The 23,065-nt window shown below is 47.1% G+C and overlaps 1 protein-coding gene across 2 annotated transcripts; it reads right to left on the bottom strand.

Annotated features, from left to right (window-relative positions):
* Positions 1-1,711: 1,711 nt before the first annotated feature.
* On the bottom strand, positions 1,712-22,441 carry CENPT (centromere protein T). Of its 2 annotated transcripts, XM_009290755.1 has the most exons (13): positions 22,303-22,441; positions 21,625-21,718; positions 19,178-19,311; positions 17,689-17,722; positions 16,372-16,514; positions 15,475-15,903; positions 13,567-13,773; positions 10,498-10,674; positions 9,570-9,770; positions 7,306-7,435; positions 4,833-4,997; positions 3,945-4,049; positions 1,712-2,129 (listed from the first exon to the last, which is right to left on the bottom strand). In XM_009290755.1, the coding sequence occupies exons 1-13, from the start codon at positions 22,325-22,327 to the stop codon at positions 2,006-2,008; spliced, it is 1,968 nt and encodes a 655-aa protein (XP_009289030.1). In that variant the 5' UTR covers positions 22,328-22,441; the 3' UTR covers positions 1,712-2,005. The 2 variants fall into 2 exon arrangements, with proteins under 2 accessions (XP_009289030.1, XP_009289031.1); XM_009290756.1 differs by lacking the exon at positions 13,567-13,773 and having other exon boundaries at positions 22,303-22,440.
* Positions 22,442-23,065: the final 624 nt, after the last annotated feature.

Consider the following 23,065-nt stretch of genomic DNA (forward strand, 5'->3'; position numbering starts at 1 on the left):
CAGCTCCTCTGTGCAGCAACCGCCTGTATGAAACCACGGGTGGAAAGCTAAGTGGCACCGAGGCTCACGCCGGGAGTGGAGCAGCAGAAAGCACACGCGTGTGTCAAAGACGCAGAGGATTTATTTGCACTTGTTACTTACAGAGTCGCTGCTTGGATCTTGCAGCTTTAGATCATGATCCACGCCAGCACACAACGCTACCGTGACCCATGAGCGGTCTGACCTCTGCAGAGCAAGCCGCAGCTCACGGAGCCGGACCCTGCTTCACAGAGCAGCTTCTGGCACTGCCTGCCTCCTCGGTGACACTGCCAGGCGGGAGCAGTGACTTTCCAGATATATTTCTGTACGTAGACAGTCAGAGGACAGCACCAGGGCTGGCAGAAAACAGCTGTGGAAGCGCGGCCTTCAGCCGTGTGGTTACACCATCTGCAATGGGGTGGTTTGACCATAGCTGGCTGCCAGTCACCCACCCAGCTGCTCTCTCACTCCCCCTCCTCAACAGGACAGGGGAGGAAGGAAGATTAAAAAAAGCTCACGGGTCAAGATAGAGACCGGGAGATTGCTCACCAATTACCGGCACGGTCAAAACAGACTTGACTTGGGGAAGATTAATTTATTGCCAATTAAAAATAGATAGGACAGTGAGAAACAAAGACAGAACTAAAAGGACCTTCCCCCCACCCCTCCTTCTTCCCAGGCCCAACTCTCTCCTCCCCGCCACACAGTGCATGGAGAAAGGGGGGTTCAGTCAATCCATAACACTTTGTCTCTGCTGCTCCTTCCTCACGTTCTTCCCCTGCTCCGGCGTGGGGTCCCTCCCATGGGACACAGCCCTTCAGGAACTGCTCCAGCGGGGGTCCCCCACAGCTCCCTGCCAGCAAACCTGCTTCTGCGTGGGCTCCTCTCCAGGGGCTGCAGCTCCACCTGCTCCGGCCTGGGGTCCTCCACGGGCTGCCGGTGGGTATCTGCTCCACCGTGGACCTCCATGGGCTGCAGGGGAATCTCTGCTCCGGCGCCTCCTTCTTCACTGACCTTGGTGTCTGCAGGGTTGATTCTCTCACGTTTTTCTCCTTACTCCTCCCTCCCACAGCTGCTGCGCGTTTTTACCCTTTCTTAAATACATTATCAGAGGCACCACCAGTGTCACTGATGGGCTCAGCTTTGGCCAGCGGTGAGTCCATTTTGGAGCTGGCTCTGACACGGGGGCAGGCCCGGGTTCCTGCTGCACCCCCACCCCCACCCCACTACCAAAACCTTCCCACGTAAACCAAACACACACAATTAACTCCATCCGAATCAATCTCTCTCAGTCCTTCATCTACCATGTGTGCACCAGAAAATTTCATCTCTCAAATGGTCTTAAATTATTGCTTACTAATTTCTCATGAGATATATATGTAAAGTAAATACAAGGTGTATTTTCCCATTTCAACTGACATCAGTAAACGGCTGTGGTCACAGACAGGTTATGATCCACTCTTGACACAGTAGACTAGACTTGCAGACTCCGAGTCTGAAAGCCCCCGCTCTAGAAAAATACACAGCTGTAACAAGGACCTGCTGCTTTCCGTAAGGCAGTCTGTAACTTTTCTCCTTTGAGCAAACAACGAGTTAGCATGAGGAGCATCACCACAGCTAAATGTCTATTAGGAACATTTTGAACAACGCAGCGCAGTAGCCTTTCAGCTCACTGGAATAAGCAGCATTTGTATCACGCAGAATACATACAATATTTTATTTATCGGAGCTGTACAAGTATTCAAAGGTAACAAAAAATTCAGGATAGTCAAATGACTTGTAGTAATAGTCGGTGAGATCCAGCAGGCTGGCGTGACAGCCACAGCACAGCCTGCATCAGCGCAAGAGAACGTCGACCATTTACTGCCCCGCTGGTTACCGGTGGAAAACCGTCACACGGAGCAGTTACACAGAGCAACCCAGAGCCAGCCCCTGCGAGCAGGCCGTCTTCCCACCCGCAGGAGCCATCGCGGCCGGAGGGGCACGTTCATTTGCAGGGGATCACTTTATTTCCACTCACAGCAACCGGAATCAGGAGCTTCCTGTACTCCAGAGGGAGGTAACGCTCTATCAGCACGTACAACGGCATCTTGTCTGTCACCAGCCCTTGCCTTTGTTCAGAAAGAGGAGAGCAGAGAGGAAACAGAGAATTGTTAGCGAAAAGCGTTTCTGCTCAAAGTCAGAGGAAAGTTTTTAAAGTTTTCTTGCAGTGACATTTCTGCATTTAATAGCTGAAACGCTGCGGCCGCTCGTGATAGAAAAGCTTTAGACTTCTATCTGCAGGCAACTTTCTCAGGTGATGCACTAGGTCCTGCGTACGGTGCAGGCACCAGGCTTGCCTACACGTGACAGCGGACCAAGGGGGTTACTGCAGACCAGCTTCCCACAGAGGCAGGCGTTTATCACAGTGAGAGTCAGCGTATTGACCTTTACCGAAGCGTAAGCTCATTGCTTTTTAAATTCACAATCCACCTGCCATGGGATAAATTTTACCATTTAAAGACGTGCACAGAACGATGTAACAGAAGCAAATAGCTCATTACCCAGCAGATTTTTTTTTTACATGCACAATTCAGAGGTTGTTGGCATTTTTCAGCTGTGTAGGCCATGTAGTTTTCTAGTACACCATTTAGCTGATTGGCCTGAAAAAACCCAGCATCTCCTAGTCTCGCAGAAAGAACAAAAAGCAGCATTTATTCATGCTTTCCTCATGGAAGGAACAGAAATACTGTTCCTATTCATGAACCAGCAACAATTCCTGATCCCTTTATAAGGCGGTAGAAAGGCATAAAGACATTTAGAAAAAGGTAAAATAACAAGTGTCCAGAATCCTCAAACCTGGCCAACTAAACCACTGCACCTCTCAGCCTGTTCCTACTAATTTCAGCACACACCTGTCAGGGGAAAATGACAATCTCCGGACCAGGACAGCAACAGATTGTTCTTTTTAAGCACCAGCTCCATCTGCACAGGCCCATGCGAAGGCAACGCCTTTAATCAGATGTGCCCGCAAAATCCCTCAGATGACTTTAGCATCACGTCTGAAACTCTTCCAGTGGAGACGAGGAATAACAGCTTGGAATAATGACTTTAAATGAGGAGCGATGAATTTGTTTCAGGCCCCGCAGAGTTTTACAGAGGGCTCCCAAGCCAAGAACAAATCCCTCGTGGTTTGCTCACAGGACCAAGTAAGTTCAGTCGAGATGGGGGAGCTGAGGGAGTCCAGAGGAAAGGGCAGCAGTGGAGAGGCTCTGAGAACAGTTCATCCAGGCTGCCGGCCAGCCTGCCCCTCTGCGGGGTCTCAAAGAGGCAGGACGAAGGGGAACACCGCTGTTAGGAGAGGCCAGCCCTGGCCGGCCGGGCTGGAGGCTCCTTTTCCTGCTCTGGAGAGGAACTGTCAGTTTGAGCCCTTAGTATCAGCTTCTACAGAAGCAGGAAGAGTGGGATTTTGTTTGGAAGAGTAAGTCATCAAAACACATAGCAGGGCATGTGAAAACGCTCACGCTGTTTCAGTTGCAAGCACTTTTAGCAAAGAGATCGCTCAGGGATGCAAACGGTGCAGCCCAGCCTCGCGCTTACTGTTACTCTGCTTTTTCTACTGACACCACTCATTTCCCAGCCATAACTGCTTCGCCCTTGCACGCATCCCCCTCCTCTTGCTACCTGTTCCTCAGACTCCTCCTGCACTCCCAACCCCTCACGACTTCCTCTTGCCCCTCCACCACCTTCATCGTGGAGTATAAAAACCCAAGTCCACGAATGCCCTCCTGGGACAGAAGGCCAAGCGGCATCACGCAGATTACATCACAAGATACCACACTGACTGTGGAAATACTTACTGCTACTGCACACCCTGGCAAGGACAGTCTTACCGGGCTATCAAAGCACCACCGAACACTACAGGTTAACAATAACCCTCCCTTTACCTTCTCATGAGGACTTCCAGGTCAGCCATCTCCACTGTCTTCCTCCCTGCATGGCTGCTGTAAGCTTCCAGATCGCTGCTGAGCTGCTTGAAGTATCTCTCTGAGCTGAAGGAAGATTGAGGAGGGAAATAAATCAGGCTGTGGAGTGTCTGAACTTCTACAGGGCAAGATGCACTACAGCTGCTCGCCGTGCAGGTCACAGCCTGCCAGGAAAAACCGTGGGAGGAGAAACTCTCCAGCCCACGGAACAAAGTATGGCTTCTCAGCCTGGGCTCCCTGGAACCTCACAGCCAAGACAGCTGTGAAACAGCTGCACGTTCGACAGCCAGAACCTTTCCCAGAATTCCCACGCATGCAAGAACAGGGGTTAACACAAGTGAAAAATCAGCACTGAGGGCTGATTAGGCTGTTAGCTCTTACGGTGACACTGTTCAAACAATCTGCAGGTTTTACTCCTGAAGGTAACGTGGTCTATGGATTCAAAAAGCTGAGGAACCTGGATTCAGACCTACCACTGCACAGCTGGAACAGCTTCACCTCGCCCGGCACACTGACCGTTCTCCAGAGCCATCCCGCTCGCGGAGAGTGCTAATGATATTAGTGTGCTGTTAGCCAGAGCAGACTGTGAACGGTGCAATTCGTACTGGCTGGGACAAAACCCAGAAGCTCCTGCAAGGTTGCGTTGGTCACAGATACTCCCACAGCGGCCAAAAGCACCTAGCACACCTCTGTCCTCATTTTCATCAGACCTCCCATGACTCTCCCAGCTGAACAGGGAGGGCTGTCAGCTTGTCAGCAGCACTCCTGACAGGTTTGTTATTTCAGGAGAGAAAAGAATGAAAAAAAGACAAGTAAGAGCGGGAAGGGGAGCAGTTTGTTGCTGCTTACCATTTTTCAACAATTTTGAATGCATCTCTGGCCACTGGCATTTTCACATAATGGCTAAATATCTTCTTTATCAAACTACTGGCTACTTCAGGCTCACACGTTTTCCTCCGTGATGCTCCCGAGCTCTTTGGAAGTGGCTTAGCCCGCAGCGGCTGCAGGGGAGACCTTTGAGGGGAATTGAAAATTCACGCATCAGATGAACAAACACGGGGGAGAGGCAGAGAACACCAGGCTGAGTTTGGGCAAGCCTTACGCTGAATTGGAAGGGTTAAGAACTACCTCGAGCTCTTAAGTCTTTCTCCCTCCCAATTCTTCAAAACCCTCAGGCCCACGAAGTGCAGTTTGCAAACAATTCACATGGCGTTACGACCTTGGGAGAAGCAATCCGGGCTCAAGTTTTCCGAGACAAGCACGCTAGCATAACAATTAATCAGCAAACTATAGTTCTCTCCCATACATAAATGCAGTTTTCACTCTCTGGGAACGCACAGAGTTCGATGCATCCACAGACCACCCCACAGGCCACCTCTGTACCTGCAGACAGGAGAGTCTCGTCTGCAGGGTATACTCAACAATTTTTGTCTGTGGACAAGACTCTTTTGATCCAGTCTCCTTCCACAGAGCAGATGTCCACAACAACTTCTACACTACTATGAACACTTTGTTTAGTGGGGTTTTTTGGGGTTGGTTTGTTTGGGTTTTTTTTTTTTCCTTAAACAAGACTGTAAGTCCCAAAGGAAACTACTACTATTTTCCATTCTAAAGAGGAAAAAAACGTAACACGAAAAGGGGAAATTAAATCCCCGGATTCACTCAGCAGACAAGCGGAAAACAACAGAAAAGACCTGGAATCACAGGCTAACGCATGCAAAACCCTCAGAGGGAGTGCGTGCATCGTTTGGTTCTCCCTCCAACCCACCTGCATGTTTCTCTGTCAGAACCTCAGGGGCAGCTGGAAGAGATCAGCCCCGGAGGTGAAGTATGCGTAGTAGTGAGGAAAAAACCCAGTCATTATTTATGTCTTCTTGGTTACTGTTTCTGTGCCTCAGTTTACCGGTTTGTGAATGATTACATACGAATGTTTGGTTCACAGGATCAGGGCAAAATTGAAGTTTAGTGACTGTATGAGACTTTGGTGTTTCTAAACGAAAAGTTCTGTGGCCCTAATCAGGTATAGTTGATCACAGTAGAATTGTACCAGTATAAAGAGATTATTTTATAGCAGAATGCCTCAACCATGGCTCTCACAGGGTTATTGCTCCACTACATAACCTAGAATATTCTTCAGGCTTTTAACCTGAGCATCGCTATCTCAGGAAGCAAGCAGGCCAACTCGGGGTCAGACTGCATTACCTGAAGTGCAAACAAACCGTGCATTTTTTGTGCAACAGCTTCCTCTAGTCTCGGCTCTGAGCCTGTAATCAGGATCCTCTGTTATCCCAGCACAGCTTGAAAGCCTGAAAATCTGTCAGTCTATCAACGTCCAGAAATTCCTATAAAGAATGTGCATCCAAATACATGGACTTCCTTTGCCAATGAGGAGTAGCTCTCTCTACAGAAGAATTAGTATGCAGACATTCTATATATATATACACATATATATATATGTATATATACACACACACACAAAGAGCACGTCCCAGTGCAAAATCCCAAAGCAAATCTGCATTCATTCCGTTCCTCTTCAGCAGAGTATCAAAGCCTCCTTTTTCTATTTTATTAATGTTTTACTATTCGCGATTAGAGCGATCATCCGGCACCTCCGTAAGCATCATTCATCTCTGTTCACAGCAGTAAAGGACACAAGAATTTGGTTTTATTGTTTATTGCTTCAATAAACAAAAATCTAGAGCCATGGGCTAGAAAATTCCTCCTGTTCCCTGGGACCCACTGTTAGTGGTTCTGATGAAGCACATGGCTTCACCAAATTTCTAGTTAAGAGGGTGACAAATGTTAACTGATTTGGAATAATGCAGAGGACAGGTTCACTTTCTGCCTCTAGGTGAGCTTCATTTTATACTCAGCACATGGCAACCGCATACAGCTTTAGGTTTCTAAAGTCAACACAAATATGTCATTTCATGTGATCAATGTAACATAATCTGTAATTCCCCCTCTTCTGCAAGGGCCTCTGCCTCCCATACTGGAGTCTATGGCTCCAGGGTAGCTTACCAGTTGAAAAACTCCTAGGAAAAGGTTTTGGCCTTCAGCAGAAGAAAATATTACAAGAACATTCATTGGAAAGACTTGAGGCATCAGATCTGCTCTGGGAGAGTACTGACATTCACGTGACAGAACTCTTTATTCAACTGCTAAAGCAGCGAATGAACTGAAGACTTCAGGACTGCTTACTCCCTGCTACAGCTGACAAAGCACAAACAACTGACAAAGCTGGGCTCGGCTCTCTGCCCTGGTACTTACGGCCCCCAGACACGCTTCCACCAGGCCACTGCTGAAGGTGGCTTACACTTACTTGGGAGCTGCAGATTTTGCAGGACGTGGAGTTGACAACTTGGGAGCAGCGGGTTTTGCAGGACGTGGCGTTGACAGCAGTGGCTTGTAGGCTGCAGCACGGACAAACGTGGGTGTCTTCATGGAAACCTCTAGAGAAAACAAGTACTTGAGGAATTGAACTCCCATTTTCAAGAGTTCCTGCAGCAAGCAGTGCTGTAGCAGCAGACAGAAGCCTAGCCACCTTTCCACACATCTGGTCGGGTGCCACACTGCCTGCGCTCAGACCGTGGCTCCATGGCACCCCGAACCCGCGCGACTGCTGGCTGGGGCAATTCCCCCCACCCCACCTCCTGCCACGCACGCTGGTGGCTTCCCTCAGGCCAGGTCCAGCCCATCAGCCTCCACGCCGGACCAGCAGGCTGGGCAGGGTGTAGGAACACACGCTCGGGGCCAGGCCACGGGGGCTGATGGCGGAGTCGCCTTAGGCTGCCAAGAAGCTGCAGCCTCTTTTCCCAGAAAGAACTTCAAAGTCTGCAAGCTACCTCATTGCCATCCCGCTAAATCAGTGGCAAATTCTCCTGAACACAAGGACGAGCAGACCAACAAAATCACATTACAAGGGTCAGTCTATGAGCATCTCCCATATTCGGAGATTTTCGTCAATTCCCTCCAGCTAAGGCTCAGGTTATAGTCAGTACCGCACCTCTTCTTTGCTGTGAACTACCCATATCAGTTTCCTCCGAGCCTAGCCTGCGTCCTCTAACTTCACTCTTGAACTTCTTCACTTCTTAACAAGCAAGAGCGGGAAAGAAAACAATGTTAACAGAATTGAAATACCAAACAGCTTCCTCTCCAGAAGAGGAGTGGTCATGGAGGGCTTCTTGCCTGCCAGTCTCCCCCGCAAGCTGAGTGCAGCCCAAGACTCCAGCATATCTGGTAACGGTGTCAACTTCGCAACCCTCCCTAAGAGCTAGGACACCTGCCCCGTTATAGAAGACAAGCCCAAGTACTAGAGGCCCCAAGTACTACCGAGGGTTAAACTCGACAACTCAAAGGGTCAGGAGTCTCTCAGAGAAAGCAGGGCTGGGTGAACTACCGTGGTTCCTTGCATTAGCTTCTTCTGAAGAAATATTTCCATGTGCTGGAGGGACAAGGGAGCAGGATGCAGGGGAAGAGACTAGTTATGCTGAGGTTTCCGAGGTAAGTTTTATGACAAGAGTGAATAATTTTTCATCTTTTCTTCCTGGCCTTGTCCAATGAGACTGTAAGATGCTACTCTTACTGTTCCACCCTATCAGCAGAGACCTCTTCATCAAGATCTTTCCATCTCTTCAGACAGCTGTGTTAAAGATAAGCATATTGACACGCTATTGTAGACACCCTAAGAACACCTACAGCTTTCCTCGTGGCAAAAGTGTACCAGTTCACCTGTCATCTTTGTGCCTTCCACGCTGCACAAATACATGCAGGCATTGATATTCTCATTACAGCTGTATTTTCCCACAATGCCTCAAATCCTGGCAACTGGATTATTTTAGGATGTCCTTAGTTCAGTTTTTTATTGTGGGGTGTATTGTACTTCGAAAGACTTTTAAGACCAGCCCCAAAAGACACCACTAAAACACACTCTGGGCATTCTCAAACGCGGCCTTGATTGAAGAGAACTCAATCCAATGTGCATGTTCTTCCAAAAGGCACAAGCACCCTTGGGGCAATACAGCAGACTGATGCAGTGTCTGAAGAACTGTGTAGAAACAGACACTTCCTCTCAGCTTTCTGGAAAGCCAGCCTGCTCTTTTGGTTAACTGGAAAGGAAATCTGTAATTTACAGATTTCACACGTACAAAATTTTTACACACATACAAAATATGGGGTTCTAAAGTAGGTTTCAAGTCTGGAGTCACGTAAACGGCTGTGGAAACAGCAGTTCAATGCTAAGACATTAAAAAGTCAGCATGAAGTTAGGAGTCAGGAAGGAAGGAAGAATGAAATGGAGGATATCCCTATGTCACTGTATAAAACCACTCTGCACTCAGTTTTGTCTACTTGTGCGCTTCCGTTACCGTCACCTCAAAACGTACAAGATGATCTAGGTCCCTGAAGCACCTGATGAGCCAGTAACAAGCTGGCCCTAGGAACAGCAGCCAACAGCTTCTCCTGGACTATCTGATGGACTAAACAGTTAATAACGGTATTAACTGATGTTGTTCCTCAATCTATCAAGAGGCAACAGGGAAAAATTTCTCCAACTGCCTTCTGCTACCACTGCAATAGTTTTCTTACCTTCACTCTCAGGGTCTTCAGCTTCATCCTCAGCAGTCTCTTCTTCAGGACCATCCAATTCTACCATGATAGCCTGGTCCTCTAGTTCATCTGCTTGTTCAACACCTTCCTTTAATGGCTTCATCCCAGATTTTTCAGAGGAAAAAGCATGAGAATCCCTGCCCAGACTTCCAGCTCCAACACCTTTGGCAATCTCACGTTCTAGATTTCCAAAACAGGAAAAATATATCACTGAAACAAGTATCATAGCCAAAATTTCAGAGCACTCATAAGAACAAAACCCAACTTCCCATCCCTGACAACGGTGCCACCTATTATATTCCTATCTTCAAGGATTAGGGTGGCAATACACTAAGCTAGATAAGCTAAAGCGCTGATGAATCCTCAACTTTTCCCTCTGCTCCATCTAGGCATGCAGAGGTCACATGAAAAAAAATAGCACTTGGTAATGTAGAGAAGCCCATGAGATTTGAGTGAAATTTTTATCTGAACTTCCTTTAATAAGAACTTTTATCTCAAAAGAAGTCTTACCAAAGCCTTAGTGCAGCACGTTGAACACAGAAGACCCTGCAATTCAGGGAAAGTAACTTGGGAGACCCTGATTTGCCAACACACTCAGAAGGTCTCCAAATTTTATCAATCTTTGCCTGATTCTGGAACTTCCACTAGTAAATTTTAATTAAAGATGCCTTCTGCAATTATATATTTCTAAACACTATTGCCAATGTAATTTTGGTTTCCGTTTGAGCAGAATGCAGTCTTTCATCTTAAAATGCCAAAATTAGTTTGATATTTTCCCAGTGTTCAGCCCAGATTCCAGAACACAAAGAGAGTTAACAAGTCCCTCTCCCAGGACTGATGCCAAAAATGCAGCTTGAGAGGTCTCTGGCATTAGAGATAAGTCTTCAGTGTTAGAGGTTGTCCTCACCAGCTTCGGGAGAGCCTTGGTGTTCAACGCTGACGCCTGCCATTCCCTCCTCTGCTGAAGGGGCCACTTCTGTTTCGACTCTGGCATCCTGTGCCGCAGTTATCTGTGATTCTGCTTCTTTGGTCAGCTTCTTCTCCAAATGTTCAGAATATCCAGCATTTGCACGATGCTCTGCAGCTAAAATAGGAAATCCTATCAGTCTTCCCTACAAAAAAAGCCCCAATCAACCACCAGCACACAGTTTAACAACCGCTAAAATTTACCCGTGATAAGTAAACTCAGCCATAGCCATAAGCTATAAATAAGGGAAGCAGATGCAGTTCCCTTCCGAAAGTTTATAGCTGAGAAATGCACTTTTCCTGTGTTTGCTCTACAGCCACCTAATTAGGGCGCACGTCAGATCCCAGTGAAGGAATTCTACTTATCAGTAAGCAGAGCTCTCCCAGATCTGCCATCTCTACGTCTATTCTCACTTTTGGCGACTGTGTGAGACCAATTTCTTTTCCTTTAAGTCTAACAATACACGGGGTTTGTGCTCAGGTTCTCCTCCCCGCTTCCTCAGTTTTTCTGAATAAACAATTCTGCGAGAGATACGTTGCATTATAAAGAGGAGCGCGCCTAGCAGTGCTTTTAACCATCCCAGACAAGCCTCTAGCAGGCAGGATGAGGAGAAATAAATGGACACGATTTGCATGTCTTTAAAAACTTCAGCTACTGAAGTACTGAAGAATACTTAAGTACTCCTTCTCCCTACATACTAAATCTATAGTCCACATGCCTGTTACCACGGAGGTCAGAAACCCACAGAGGTAATTATGTGGAGAAATCTTACTGGGAACTCTCACAGTACCGTCACTTGCTGAAAGGTTTGGAAACCGTGGCTGAGCTCAGAACCAGAAGCTGTGAAAGTGGGTTTTTACCATCCTCTCTAGTGACTGAGAGTTTACACGCTCAAAAGTACAGGTGCCGAGGTCTTGGGAGCCCCAAGCCCCAGTGACGGCGACGGGGAAATTTGGCCAAAGGTGGTGCAAAAAAAAGTCAGTAATACCAATCTCACTAACCAGAACGTTGGGCTCCCTACACCAACGCAGGGCAAAAGGTGACGGGGAAATTTGGCCAAAGGTGGTGCAAAAACCAGAACATTGGGCTCCCTACACCAACGCAGGGCAAAATCTTGCCTGAAGTTAAGTGAAATATTAACTAGCTTCGTGGGGAGAAGACAAAAGCTCAACCCTCCATTAAGCCTGCCTAAGGCAGACGGGCACCAGCGAGTCTCCCACGCTAGTGGATCCCTGCTGGGATACAGGACTTTAACAGTGGAGTACCAGATGCTGCTGACACATTCAAGTCTTTATTTTTACTGCTTTCTTTGCCTGTTGCTAGTAGCGATACCTCCTGCAGTTTGGTGTAACCTGCCAGCTGCTCGCGCCAGTTGCTCCTCTCTAGTTTCTGCACTGACAGATCAGGGAGCTGTTTGTTTCAATTTGTTTGCTGAATCATCTCCTCCATGCTGCTCAAGGCTTTTCTTTTTAAACTTCTTGTATTTCACCCCCATTGTCTTTTTTTCCAGGCTGAGCAGCCCTTATCTTTAGTCACTCAATGTACAGAAACTGCTCCATATATTTGATTATCGTTAATGGTAAAACTGGTTTTCTCTGCACCTTCTCTAGTTCTGTTAAATCTATTTTGAGATGGAGAGGTTAGAACTGCACGCAGTATTCAAAAGGCGAGCACGACAATCATTTCTGTAGTGGCACAGTGACATTCTGTCATCTCCTTCCTTTCATAATAGTTTTTAAGCGTTATTTGCTTTTCTGACCGTCCCCCCAGCTTTGAGCTGGTGTTCACAGAACTGCAACAATTCTGAGGTGACTTTCATCAGTCTCAAGAGTCACATCCCGTTTAAACTTCACGCTCCACAGGCGCACCCAAGTAAAAGTATAACAGGACAAAAGAATCAAGAACGATTACAGGACACCAACATTATGCAACTGTAAATTTAGAGGTGCAGAATATCTGCTACCTTAATGAACTACTCTGAAAGAGCTGTTTAAAACAAAAAGCTCTATTATCACGATAACAAGGTAACGTAACTAATTTTGCTGATACACCTTGTATGTGCAAGCGATTATTTATGGGCACTGCAAGGATTCAGTTTAAAATTCTAATAACAAAACTGTTGGTGCTACAGATTGTTGAGTTTCCATACTGCCATAGGGCGATTCGTATGAAACTTCAGACCTGTACAGTTAAGCCTAGGGAACGCTAAACCTGCACGGCCATGGTCGTCTCTCATTTCCAGACACTGTCGAAGGAACAATGGGAAAGACTTAAAACGGCTCCTAAACTGTAGTCTGGAAAATGAAATTCAACAAAACGCGGGAGTTTGTGTCCCCACATACCCAAAGCTTTATGTAATGACTGGATAACACCTGCCAACCTCGGCATCTGTGCCGAGTTTTTACTGTCTTATTCTAAGGCAAAAAGGATTTGGGAAAAAAACCTGAGAATGCACTTGCGAAAGCAGGCAACTTGCACGACTTGCTCTCTTCCAGAAACAAGGAGGTATTAAGGCCCAACCTACTCGTGACAATCTTTATTACTTAAGGGAGGGCAACCTTCGAGCCCTTGTCTTAAAAGAAAAAGATGCTGGTTAGTACTGGAGAAAGATAATGGCCAACATGGCTTAAATAAATATATTAAAGCATTAAAATGTATACAAACAAAAAGAATGATTAGCCAGACGTATTCCTTGCCCGGGGGAGCTATTCACCTTTCCTACGGGAAGATGAGCAGTACTACGGACCCACCAAAAAACCATGAACCTTTATTCCATTTGCAGTCACTGTGAACAAAGCAAATACTGACAAGGAAGCACGTGAGCAAGTCACAGCCTACTTTTAGAAAGCTTGCCTGGAAATGCTCACAGTGTCTCTGATATGACTTGAATTAAATTATCTCCAGCATCTACTGCACAATAAAGTCTATTTTACCCTGCAAGTCACCTGAAAAACTCTTGGTTTTAATCAAAGTACTCCATTCCCTTGCAACACTGAAAGCACTTCTTACCCTCTCTGAAAATCTCCTCCTGTTCCACTTCGTTCACTGCATTAGCCATCTCTTCTTCTGTATCGCTTACGTCTAGGTCTTCAATTATGTGGGACACAACTTCTCTCAAAGACATGCTGAAAGACCTCTTTGGCTTTAGAGTGACTGGGGATCCCAAACATTTACTTGAACTTCTGGATGGCAAAGAGGAGCTCCATCTATTAACAGCTAGAAATTGAGAGCATTAATGTGCCCCCAGTATCTTTTTAAGCTTTCTTTTAGCTTTCCTGGTAAGTAAAAAAACAACCAAGCAGAGAGAGGAAGACACACAAGAAAATGCTCTTCCTTTACTTGAAACAGTTCAGGGAGTTCGCATTGTATCTTAGGAACCAGCTGGAAAAGTCCTTGCAACTATTTTTCAGTTCACACTGAGGAGCAACACTGACACCAGCTACCTTTGGCAAAACAGAACTACGTAACCATTAACTTTTGACGTTAATGCCTTACAAACTCCAGCATCTTTAAGATACGCTCTCACTCCCCCTCCTCTTCCTCTCATTTCATCCAGGCCCTATTCCATGTCCTCCACACTTTTCTCCGCGTTATCTATCCGTTCGTCCTAAAAGCGCCTACCATTGGACTCTTCAGAGCAGCTAACCTTTTTTTCTGTTCATCTCTTCCCTTGTCCTTTCAAAACAACTTTTCCCACCAAGCTTAGCACAGACAACCCTCCAGAAGCAGAGTACGGTGCAACAGTCCACCAGGCGTTAACTAATTTCTAAGCTTTCCATGGCAAGAACTCCTCTCCTGGCTTGAGCAGTACTGAATACACCAACCATTCTTTAAATACCGTTTCCGTGGCCCTTTTGACAAAGGATCATTAAAAAAAAACCTAAATGAAAAAGAAACATTAGCTGTCCATACTTCATGGAAAGCGTAAGGAGTTTTGATCGAAGAGCTGCACGAAGCTATTTACTGCAGCAGATTCTGTCCTGGCTAGCCACCCCAGGGTCACTAAGCAGAAAATCTGAGGGTTTACAACCAGGCCCTGGGGCCTGATCGATGCAGTATGAGGAAAATGTGCTCCCATTTACACAGCCGGGACAAGGTATTTACAGGGAAATGAACGCAGAAGAGAGATACCAGACACCAGGGAAAAACTGGCAAGCGATAGGACTTGCAAAGCATCGGTACAGGGCGACCAGGGAGGCGACTACCCCTGTCCAAGGGATTTTTAAGGCCCTGAAGACAGCGAAGCGGTTAGCTGTGACATACAAACGACCTTACCAGGGTAAAGCTCTAGACTAGGAACCTCCTGAGACTCCTCCTAACTCTGCCTACAGCTCCTACACATTATCTCCTTATCTCACCATATTTGTGACCAATTTACGGTGTCCACTTCTGGGCTCCCCAGTACAAGGGAGAGATGGACACACTGGAGAGAGTCCAGCAAAGGGCCACCAGGACAATTAAGGGACTGGAGCATCCCTCCTAGGAGAAAAGGCTGAAAGAGCTGGGACTGTTTGGCCTGGAGAAGAGAAGGCTCAGGGGGATCTCATCAATATATGCAAGTATCTGAAGGGAGGGTGTAAAGCAGATGGAGCCGGGCTCTTCTTAGTGGTGCCCAGCGCCAGGACAAGAGGCAACGGGCACAGGCTGGAACACAGGAGGCTCTGTCTGAACATAAGGAAACACTTTTTCACTGTGAGGGTGACCGAGCACCGCAACAGGTTGCCCAGAGTTTGCAGTCGCCACCCTTGGAGACATGTAAAAGCCGCCTGGACACGGTCCTGGGCACCCTGCCCTAGGTGGCCCTGCTCAAGCAGAGGGGGTGGAGAAGATGACCTCCAGAGGCGCCTTCCTACCCCAACCGTTCCGTGATTTCAGATAATACCTGCTAAGCCCCAAGTCCTAACTCATAGTACTCACTGCCAACCACCACCTCTTCCGAAACAGAAAGCTGCTCCACTGGGTTACTCTGCTGGGAATCATCTTGCTTATCTTCTCGCTGGTTTGCAGGTGTTTTTGGAGATACACGAGTCATTCTGTCAACACGCTCACGATCGAGGATTAAGTCCTCAGAATATCTTTGGGTCTTTCCCTCATTTGTGCCCACTCTGGATACCAGGCCCACCAGCCTTGCTTCCTCTCGAGCTGCATCAGAGATCTTGCTTCTCTGCGCTGAAGTTTTTGAATCTGATAGCTGTGGTTCAAGAGCAGAAAGCTTATTTTGGCTCTGTTCATCAAGCTGAGGCTGAACAAAGAGCTCCGTGTTACTCAGCATGATTTCCGCATCACTTGTCAGCATGGCTGTTCGAATCCCAGATGCTGTTTGTGAGTCCACAAGATAGTTCTGTGCTGTTTAGGTAAAGTTTTAAAACAAGTTTTATGTGAAAAACTGTTCAAGGTCATAGGGACACACATTTATTACCAGGACTTGCATAATTCAAAATTTAAGTCATTCAACCAAATTTTATTTGGTTTATTTTCACAGATCAAACACTGAAACTGTATCACCACACTTCAGTGCCCCTAACTTTCTCTACCAAACCACCTCCCCAGCACCCACAGCTATGAACACGACCCCAAACAGGATACGATTCCTGTGGTATAAATCACCGAACTGGGTGGAGCACATATTTAAGTGCATAGAACCAAAGCAACTCCAGATGCAGAGCCTCATTCTAATCTCGCCTCCCAAATGACACTGGATTTCTGTCAACGGGCTAGTAGCCTTCAAATCGTAAAATACAGACCACGCTTCAGTAACTGCTTCTAAAAGCCACCTTAGACAAGGCCCGCCCTCCCTCCTGAAACAGAAGTAACCTTTTCTCTTCAGCATGTTCTGTTCCACTCCGCCTTCAAAAGCCTCCATGTCAATAGCTTTGCGATTTTTTGGCCTCCGGAGCAGGCCTCTCTTTTCAACAGTGTCTGGTGGGATCAAGGAACCAAGAGACATGCGAAGAGATCTGTAAAAAGAGGAGGGAAGAAATAATTTTCCAAACTTACACAGTCCCCTTTTACTTTCAGATTACACACATGGTGCCACTAACAGTGAGACATTTCACAATTCCTTTAGCTAGGAGGAATTTCCCCCAAAAAAACTTGGAAGATTACAGGCTAGTCTACTTAAAACAAACAGTTTAATTTCATGGTATCACCTAACATCAGGATACGTACCGCAGAGATCAGGAAACAGACTGCTTTACAGCCTCCTGCCTCGAGGGGGCTGCAACAATGTATCTGACAAAAGGTTCAGGAATTTTAAAAAATTTAAATAATGAAAAAAAGGGAAAACAAACGTTTGAGAGTAAAGGTGTCCTCTAGGTGACAGCGGGGTGGTAGGAGGACTTCAGAACAAGTCTAAGAAGCCGCCTGTGGTACCAGCACTCACAGCAAAGTACAGCTACCAACACACTGTCAACTTTTTCGAGATGGGAGCTAAGGTAGCAACACGCAAAGCACGGGAAAAGATGTGTCTCCATTTACCTATTTTGCACCCTAAAGAGACTGGCCATGCTCGGCTACCTCCTGTCCCTCTCTCCAGGCAGCCCAATCAAAAAGGCATTCAGAGGATTCAAAGCCCAACGAATCACCCTGCACGGGACCACAGGCAAGGGCTGCAGCGAGAAAGGTGAAATAAATTGCTAACCCTGGCTAGGCTCACTAGCAAAGTACGCGGGCAACACAGGAAAAGAAGCGCTTTGACTTGCAAAAAAAGCTTTTGAAGTCCAGGAAAGTTGGACTGAAGACTGTATAGATGCAACTGATGTGATGAGTCAATTAACAGGCAGAGATAACATTCTAAGGTATATTGTGTATTGATTTATTGTTGGAAACGTGAGAATGGAAGGAAAAAAGGAACAATCCTAATAAGCAAGAAAAGGAGCAATAAATAGTAGCGATACAAGCTAGACCAACCTGGGCACACAGTGCAGAGCCACAGTTTCTGAAAATCACAAGGTATGTGGTGTAACACCTTCAAATTCCATCACCAGAGCGGGAGATGATTGTGTTATTACTAACACAGGTCTTAATCACGAACCCCGGTACCTCTACTGTTCTTTACAACTACAGAGGTGATGAATCGAGGCAGCTGTAGTTAGGACAGCCAGAAGTTAAGACATTTTAGTTTAAACTCACCGAGCCAAAGTAGTGCTGTCCAACGTTGACTGACCTAGAAAAAAAATTTGTGACGCATTAGTTGAGAAATTACGCTAGCTGAGAAATCACCCTCTACACAGCAGGCTACGGGGACACCCCGATGGATCTTCCTCTTTCTAGAGCCAGTTATGCTACAGTCCTCAAAAGTTACATTTTGGTGAGAACGGAATTAGATGACAGGTTCACTTTACAGTTTCCTGTCCGTGTTCCAGAACTGCTTATTAGAATTCTAATACGCAGTTCCTGAAAGGGTAATATTACAGTTATTTCAAAGGTAATTTAAACATGGCACATGCCCTCACACTCAGTAATACCAATCTCACCACACTAACAGTAAGATAGGCTAGAGCCTCAGTCACAACAACCCTTCAGCAACCCTTTACCTCCCCAACGCTAAAGCATCCGGAAGCTTTAGAAATGGAGATAGCTACTCCACAGATCGTTGGTGAAACTGTAACTCAAACCTGTTCTACTCACAAGGTCCTAAAAATCCAAAAGCAGATCCGGAGAGCAGTGACATAATCATGCTCATACTACAAAACACTAGAGCCTGCCCCCTCTGCTTTTGCAGAGCTGCCCGCGTCTTATCAGAACATGTTCAGGCCAGGTGTCGGGCTACAGAAAGACGAGTTGATTTTTTTGACTAGAGGTGAGTCAGGGTGGGATTCAGCTCCGGATTAAAATATCCAAACGCAGGTGTCTATGTTGCCATTACCGTCAAACACAATTAATCAAATGTAAGTGTCTACTTCAGGGCGAGCTGAATCACCCTCCAGACTCCACTGACTGGATCTCCCTAAACTTCAGGAGGACTTCAGTTACCTAGCGTAGGGACGGGCACAGAGCGTCTGTAATTCGGAGCTGAGGTACAGGCGTCTGTAGTTTGGAGCTGAATCCCCCCCTTGAATTCTACTCCAGCTGCTACTGCCAACAGGGTATGTAAACCAAGGTGAGGTGTTTTATCTGCCTCTGTTAAACTGCAACTAAAATGAAAGTTATATTTACCAAATTTGCGCATTTATATTTAAAGGGAAGACTTATTCCAATATAAAACATTATTTCTTTTATAAAACTGCAAGACCCTTTTTTCCTCAAACAAGAGCTTTATAACCTATTTGATATAACTGCAACAAAACGTACGCAGCTTGTTCTATTTTCAGGTTTCTGGAATTGAGGGGAAGGCAGCGATTGCTTCCTTTGGAGACGCTTCAAAACTCAAAGAGCACCGAGTTGGAAAAATAGTCAGGAAGTTATATACAGTCAGGGCAGGCTCAAACAGGCTTATTTTAAACTTGATAGGAGGGGCTTTTACCTTCTCCACTATACTCTTTGCACAGGATGCTGCAGTCTCGCTTCCAAATGTGCAACTGCCCAGCTGAGAAATTACCGAGAACTGAACCACCGCAGATGAACATCAACTGACAGCAAATGCAGTGCCGAACGAGGTCATTTTTGACTGCGGCCTTACCTTGGTTCTGAGGAAGTCGTTTGTCTGCTGCTCTCTCAAATTCAGAAATGCTGAGTTTCTTTCTCTTCTTAGTCATATGGAACGTGGTGGTAGATGTGTCCTCAGGAACAAGGTCTGGCAGTTGCATTTCCACCCTACCGAGACAAACCAAGCCTTTAACAAAGGACTTCAGCTTCTTAGCTACCTTAGAAAGGTATCTGTAACGTCAGTGAAAAAACAAACAGAAATTATTTGTCCTTGCTGCAGCGGAAGTAAGGAACTAATCGGCGATTAGCTCGGCAAATGCAGGAACGCGTCATTGCCTCCTACTAAATCAAAGTAAACTTCACAAAGTAAGAGCATCAAAATGTGAGCGTGTATTCAAAACAACAGGGCTGAGAAAGGTCTGACCGGAGTAAAAGCTTGGACTTCCAACAAGCTCCACAGCTCTAACAGCACAGAACAGCAATTAGGTCTGTCCATCATTACAGTGTAAATGAAAAAGCCATCCTCATGAAACAACATTAGGCATCGCAAAGCTGGTATATGGAATTGACATGCAATATCCCAGTCAGGCACCGGAGCAGCATCAGAAAGTTTCTGGGTTGTTTTCCCCCTTTACTCAGGGGTTCCAAGAATCCCCTCTCACGAAGGTCACATTCGGAAGTGCTGCAGAGCTAGCGCAGAGCGTCCCTCCCACAGCCAAGAGCCCGCGTTCAGCGGATGTAGCGTTCTCTGTCCTTCGCTGCGACAAACAATACAGCGAGAACGGTGAGGCGATCACATTTATGGGTCTTATCCCCTCACAAAATACATTCTCTACCAGTCAGAAAAGCAGCTAGTTTCACTACTGTATTAGGAGCATAATGTAAGCCCAAGCACTAGAATAAACCAGCTTGTAAAGGGGATCAAACGTCAAGCGGCAGGGAAAAGAGATTTCTCGTTTTTTGCATCGATGCTGGAAGATGCTGTTACAGCTAGGGTAAGCCGTGCCTTCCCAACGTCAAGAAAGTTCACGCCAACTAAAGGAAGGCTGCGATGGAATTTTAGAAGATGACTTAAAATTTGTTAAAGATGTAAAAATCCTTTTAAAAAGTCTGTACCTGTTCAACAACTAGCTAACATATGGAATATAAAACCCTGCAAAGATCCAACCATCTGAGCTTTTCATTTAAGACAGACTGATGAGAAACATATTTGGAGGTGTTCAAGAACTACAACAAGCAAAATCAAGAAGGAATTAAAGTAACACTGCTCATCTTTTTTAATTTAAAAAACAAGCGACCACAGCTACAGAAAACTCAGATTTTTCTTCCTCTATTAAAAAACCAGAAAGACAGAAGTTCAGAAATTTACATAATATTTTAGATGACCTGTTCAAGGTTCCTTACGGTAAATGCAAAAAGTTTAGCTATAAAGACAAAATAAAGGAGGTAACGTTATTTAGAACGGTCCCGCTCGCAGAAGGCAAAAAGACACACACGTGTTGTGACAAAACCGGCGAAAGCAAATTCAGACCCACCACCACTACCGGTTTTCTCCTATTTCCTAACAAAGCGGAAGGAAACAAACCACACTTCAGCCTCTCAGTCAGGCCTATTAACTTCAAATATTAACGGAAGCTAAACATGAATTAAAGCAGCTGAGCCTCAGGCAAACCTCACCTCCGAACCACTCTACAGGAAGGCAGTAACCCCCCAGCGCCCAAACCAAGGACGAGCAAGCAGCAGCAGCACCGTAAAAAGCAGCAGCAGCAGCAGCAGCAGCAGCAGCAGCAGCAGCAGCAGCAGCAGCAGCAGCAGCAGCAGCAGCAGCAGCAGCAGCAGCAGCAGCAGCAGCAGCAGCAGCAGCAGCAGCAGCAGCAGCAGCAGCAGCAGCAGCAGCAGCAGCAGCAGCAGCAGCAGCAGCAGCAGCAGCAGCAGCAGCAGCAGCAGCAGCAGCAGCAGCAGCAGCAGCAGCAGCAGCAGCAGCAGCAGCAGCAGCAGCAGCAGCAGCAGCAGCAGCAGCAGCAGCAGCAGCAGCAGCAGCAGCAGCAGCCGCCTGCGCTCTGAATACGAGACGCAGCAGTCGCTCATTACACCTCGGCGTCGTCAGCGCACGGCCCGCAGCCTCGGAGAGACCCAAGAACTTTATTTTAGCACCTGTCACAGGCAACTAAGAAAAGCGGGCTTTCCGTCAGGAGACTCGCTGCACCCAGCAGTTCCGCTGCAAAACGGTATTAAAAGTCTGCATTCAAAAAGGGGGGCTAAGCACAAACCTGAAGCGTTTACTATTCAGTCCCCCAGTCCCAGTGATTCCTGTGCGACTTTTAACGCTGATGACGTATTTCTGAAAACCCCACCTGACAGAACGCAGTTCTGATCACTGAAACAGAAGTAAAGAAATCCGGCTCCGCAGTCCCATCGTAGGAACTGCAGCTGTGCCTGGTAGTGTAAAAAATGAAAGTAAAAATTAGACAAACTACTTACACGCTGGAAACCCTCTTAGATGGGAGCTCTGATCGAGCTGCTTCTGCTTCTTCATGTTTAGGTGTCTGAGGCGCTAGAGGCGAAACTTGCGGTTCTGCCAACAAACCAAAACATTTCCCGTCCACAATTCAATCCCGCAAGAATGCCAAAATACAGCAGAGTGTCAAATCTACACTACATCCTGTAAATTACATTTATTAACGGGTTGAAATAAAGACCTGGTGAAAACTGTTTGGGTTCTACTCCCGGGCAGGCTGGCACGTGCAACGACAAAGCCAACAGCGACAAGTGGCCGCACTGGGGGTTCCGCGTACTGCAGCGGGGCCGAGCTGAGGCTGGCGGCAGCGCGTGCCTCTGCAATTTACACACGATCCCACAGCTACAGGCAGCACAGAGATTACACGCTTGCTCGCCAGGGTAAGACGGCTGCGCGAAGAGGATTTTCAAGAATATGATTTCATCAGTGCGAGACCTGGTCTTGAGACAGGGTCGTACCGCGTGACCTCGTTCAGCTGCCACCGCCGCGACTCCGCTTTTACATAAACCAGTCATACAACGGTCTGGATTTCTGTTCCACCTAACAGGGTAAGAACAACAGGCTACAAAAGACCACCTCCTGCTCTCAGCTCCACCAAAACACTGTCCTTCTGTTTCGTTTTCCTGACAAGAGATGCTTACGGGTCCGGATGATTCTCTTGAGCATGAGCCGTGGCGTGTCATTGTCAAGAACAGGGAACGCAGTCGGCCTCTGCTTCAGCAGGGTGCTTCTGCCGGAGGTCTTCTCGTTTCCTGCGTCAGACGCGGTCTAAGGAGAGAAAGCAGAGACGTGCAATTCAAAAACTGCGTTTTCATCATTAGAGACGAATCTCAGCATCAAAAGCGCTCATCACCCGTCTTCTAACAAAAATCTGAGCTAGCTAACGTGAAACCTCTTCCAAACCCCCCAAAAGAAATCGCGCACATTTGCCTTCTAACAACGCTGGTGCTTCGTTTTTGGGCGGAAGGCAGCGGAAGGCATTCCCACCGGCGTGCCATCGAGCTGGGTTTCAACGCCCAAGTCTCCTCCCGGACGAAAGCCCTCGGGCCCGTCCGCCCTCACAGCCCTGACCGAAAACCACCCAGAGAAAGGGGAAACGGAGGAAAAACGTAACCGGGCCGCAGGGCCGCGACGGCCCGGCCCGGCCCGCGCTGGTGACCCGGCTGTTCACCCAGCACGGAACATCGGGGCTTCGGCCCGTTCTCCGCGTTTAAGGGCGAATGACCGAAAACCACCCAGAGAAAGGGGAAACGGAGGAAAAACGTAACCGGGCCGCAGGGCCGCGACGGCCCGGCCCGGCCCGCGCTGGTGACCCGGCTGTTCACCCAGCACGGAACATCGGGGCTTCGGCCCGTTCTCCGCGTTTAAGGGCGAACGAGGGAAGGGGACCGCCCTTCGCTCCCC

Source organism: Aptenodytes forsteri, unplaced genomic scaffold, assembly GCF_000699145.1.
Source record: "Aptenodytes forsteri isolate BGI_AS27 unplaced genomic scaffold, ASM69914v1 Scaffold14, whole genome shotgun sequence".
In the NCBI taxonomy this organism is placed as follows: Eukaryota; Metazoa; Chordata; class Aves; order Sphenisciformes; family Spheniscidae; genus Aptenodytes; species Aptenodytes forsteri.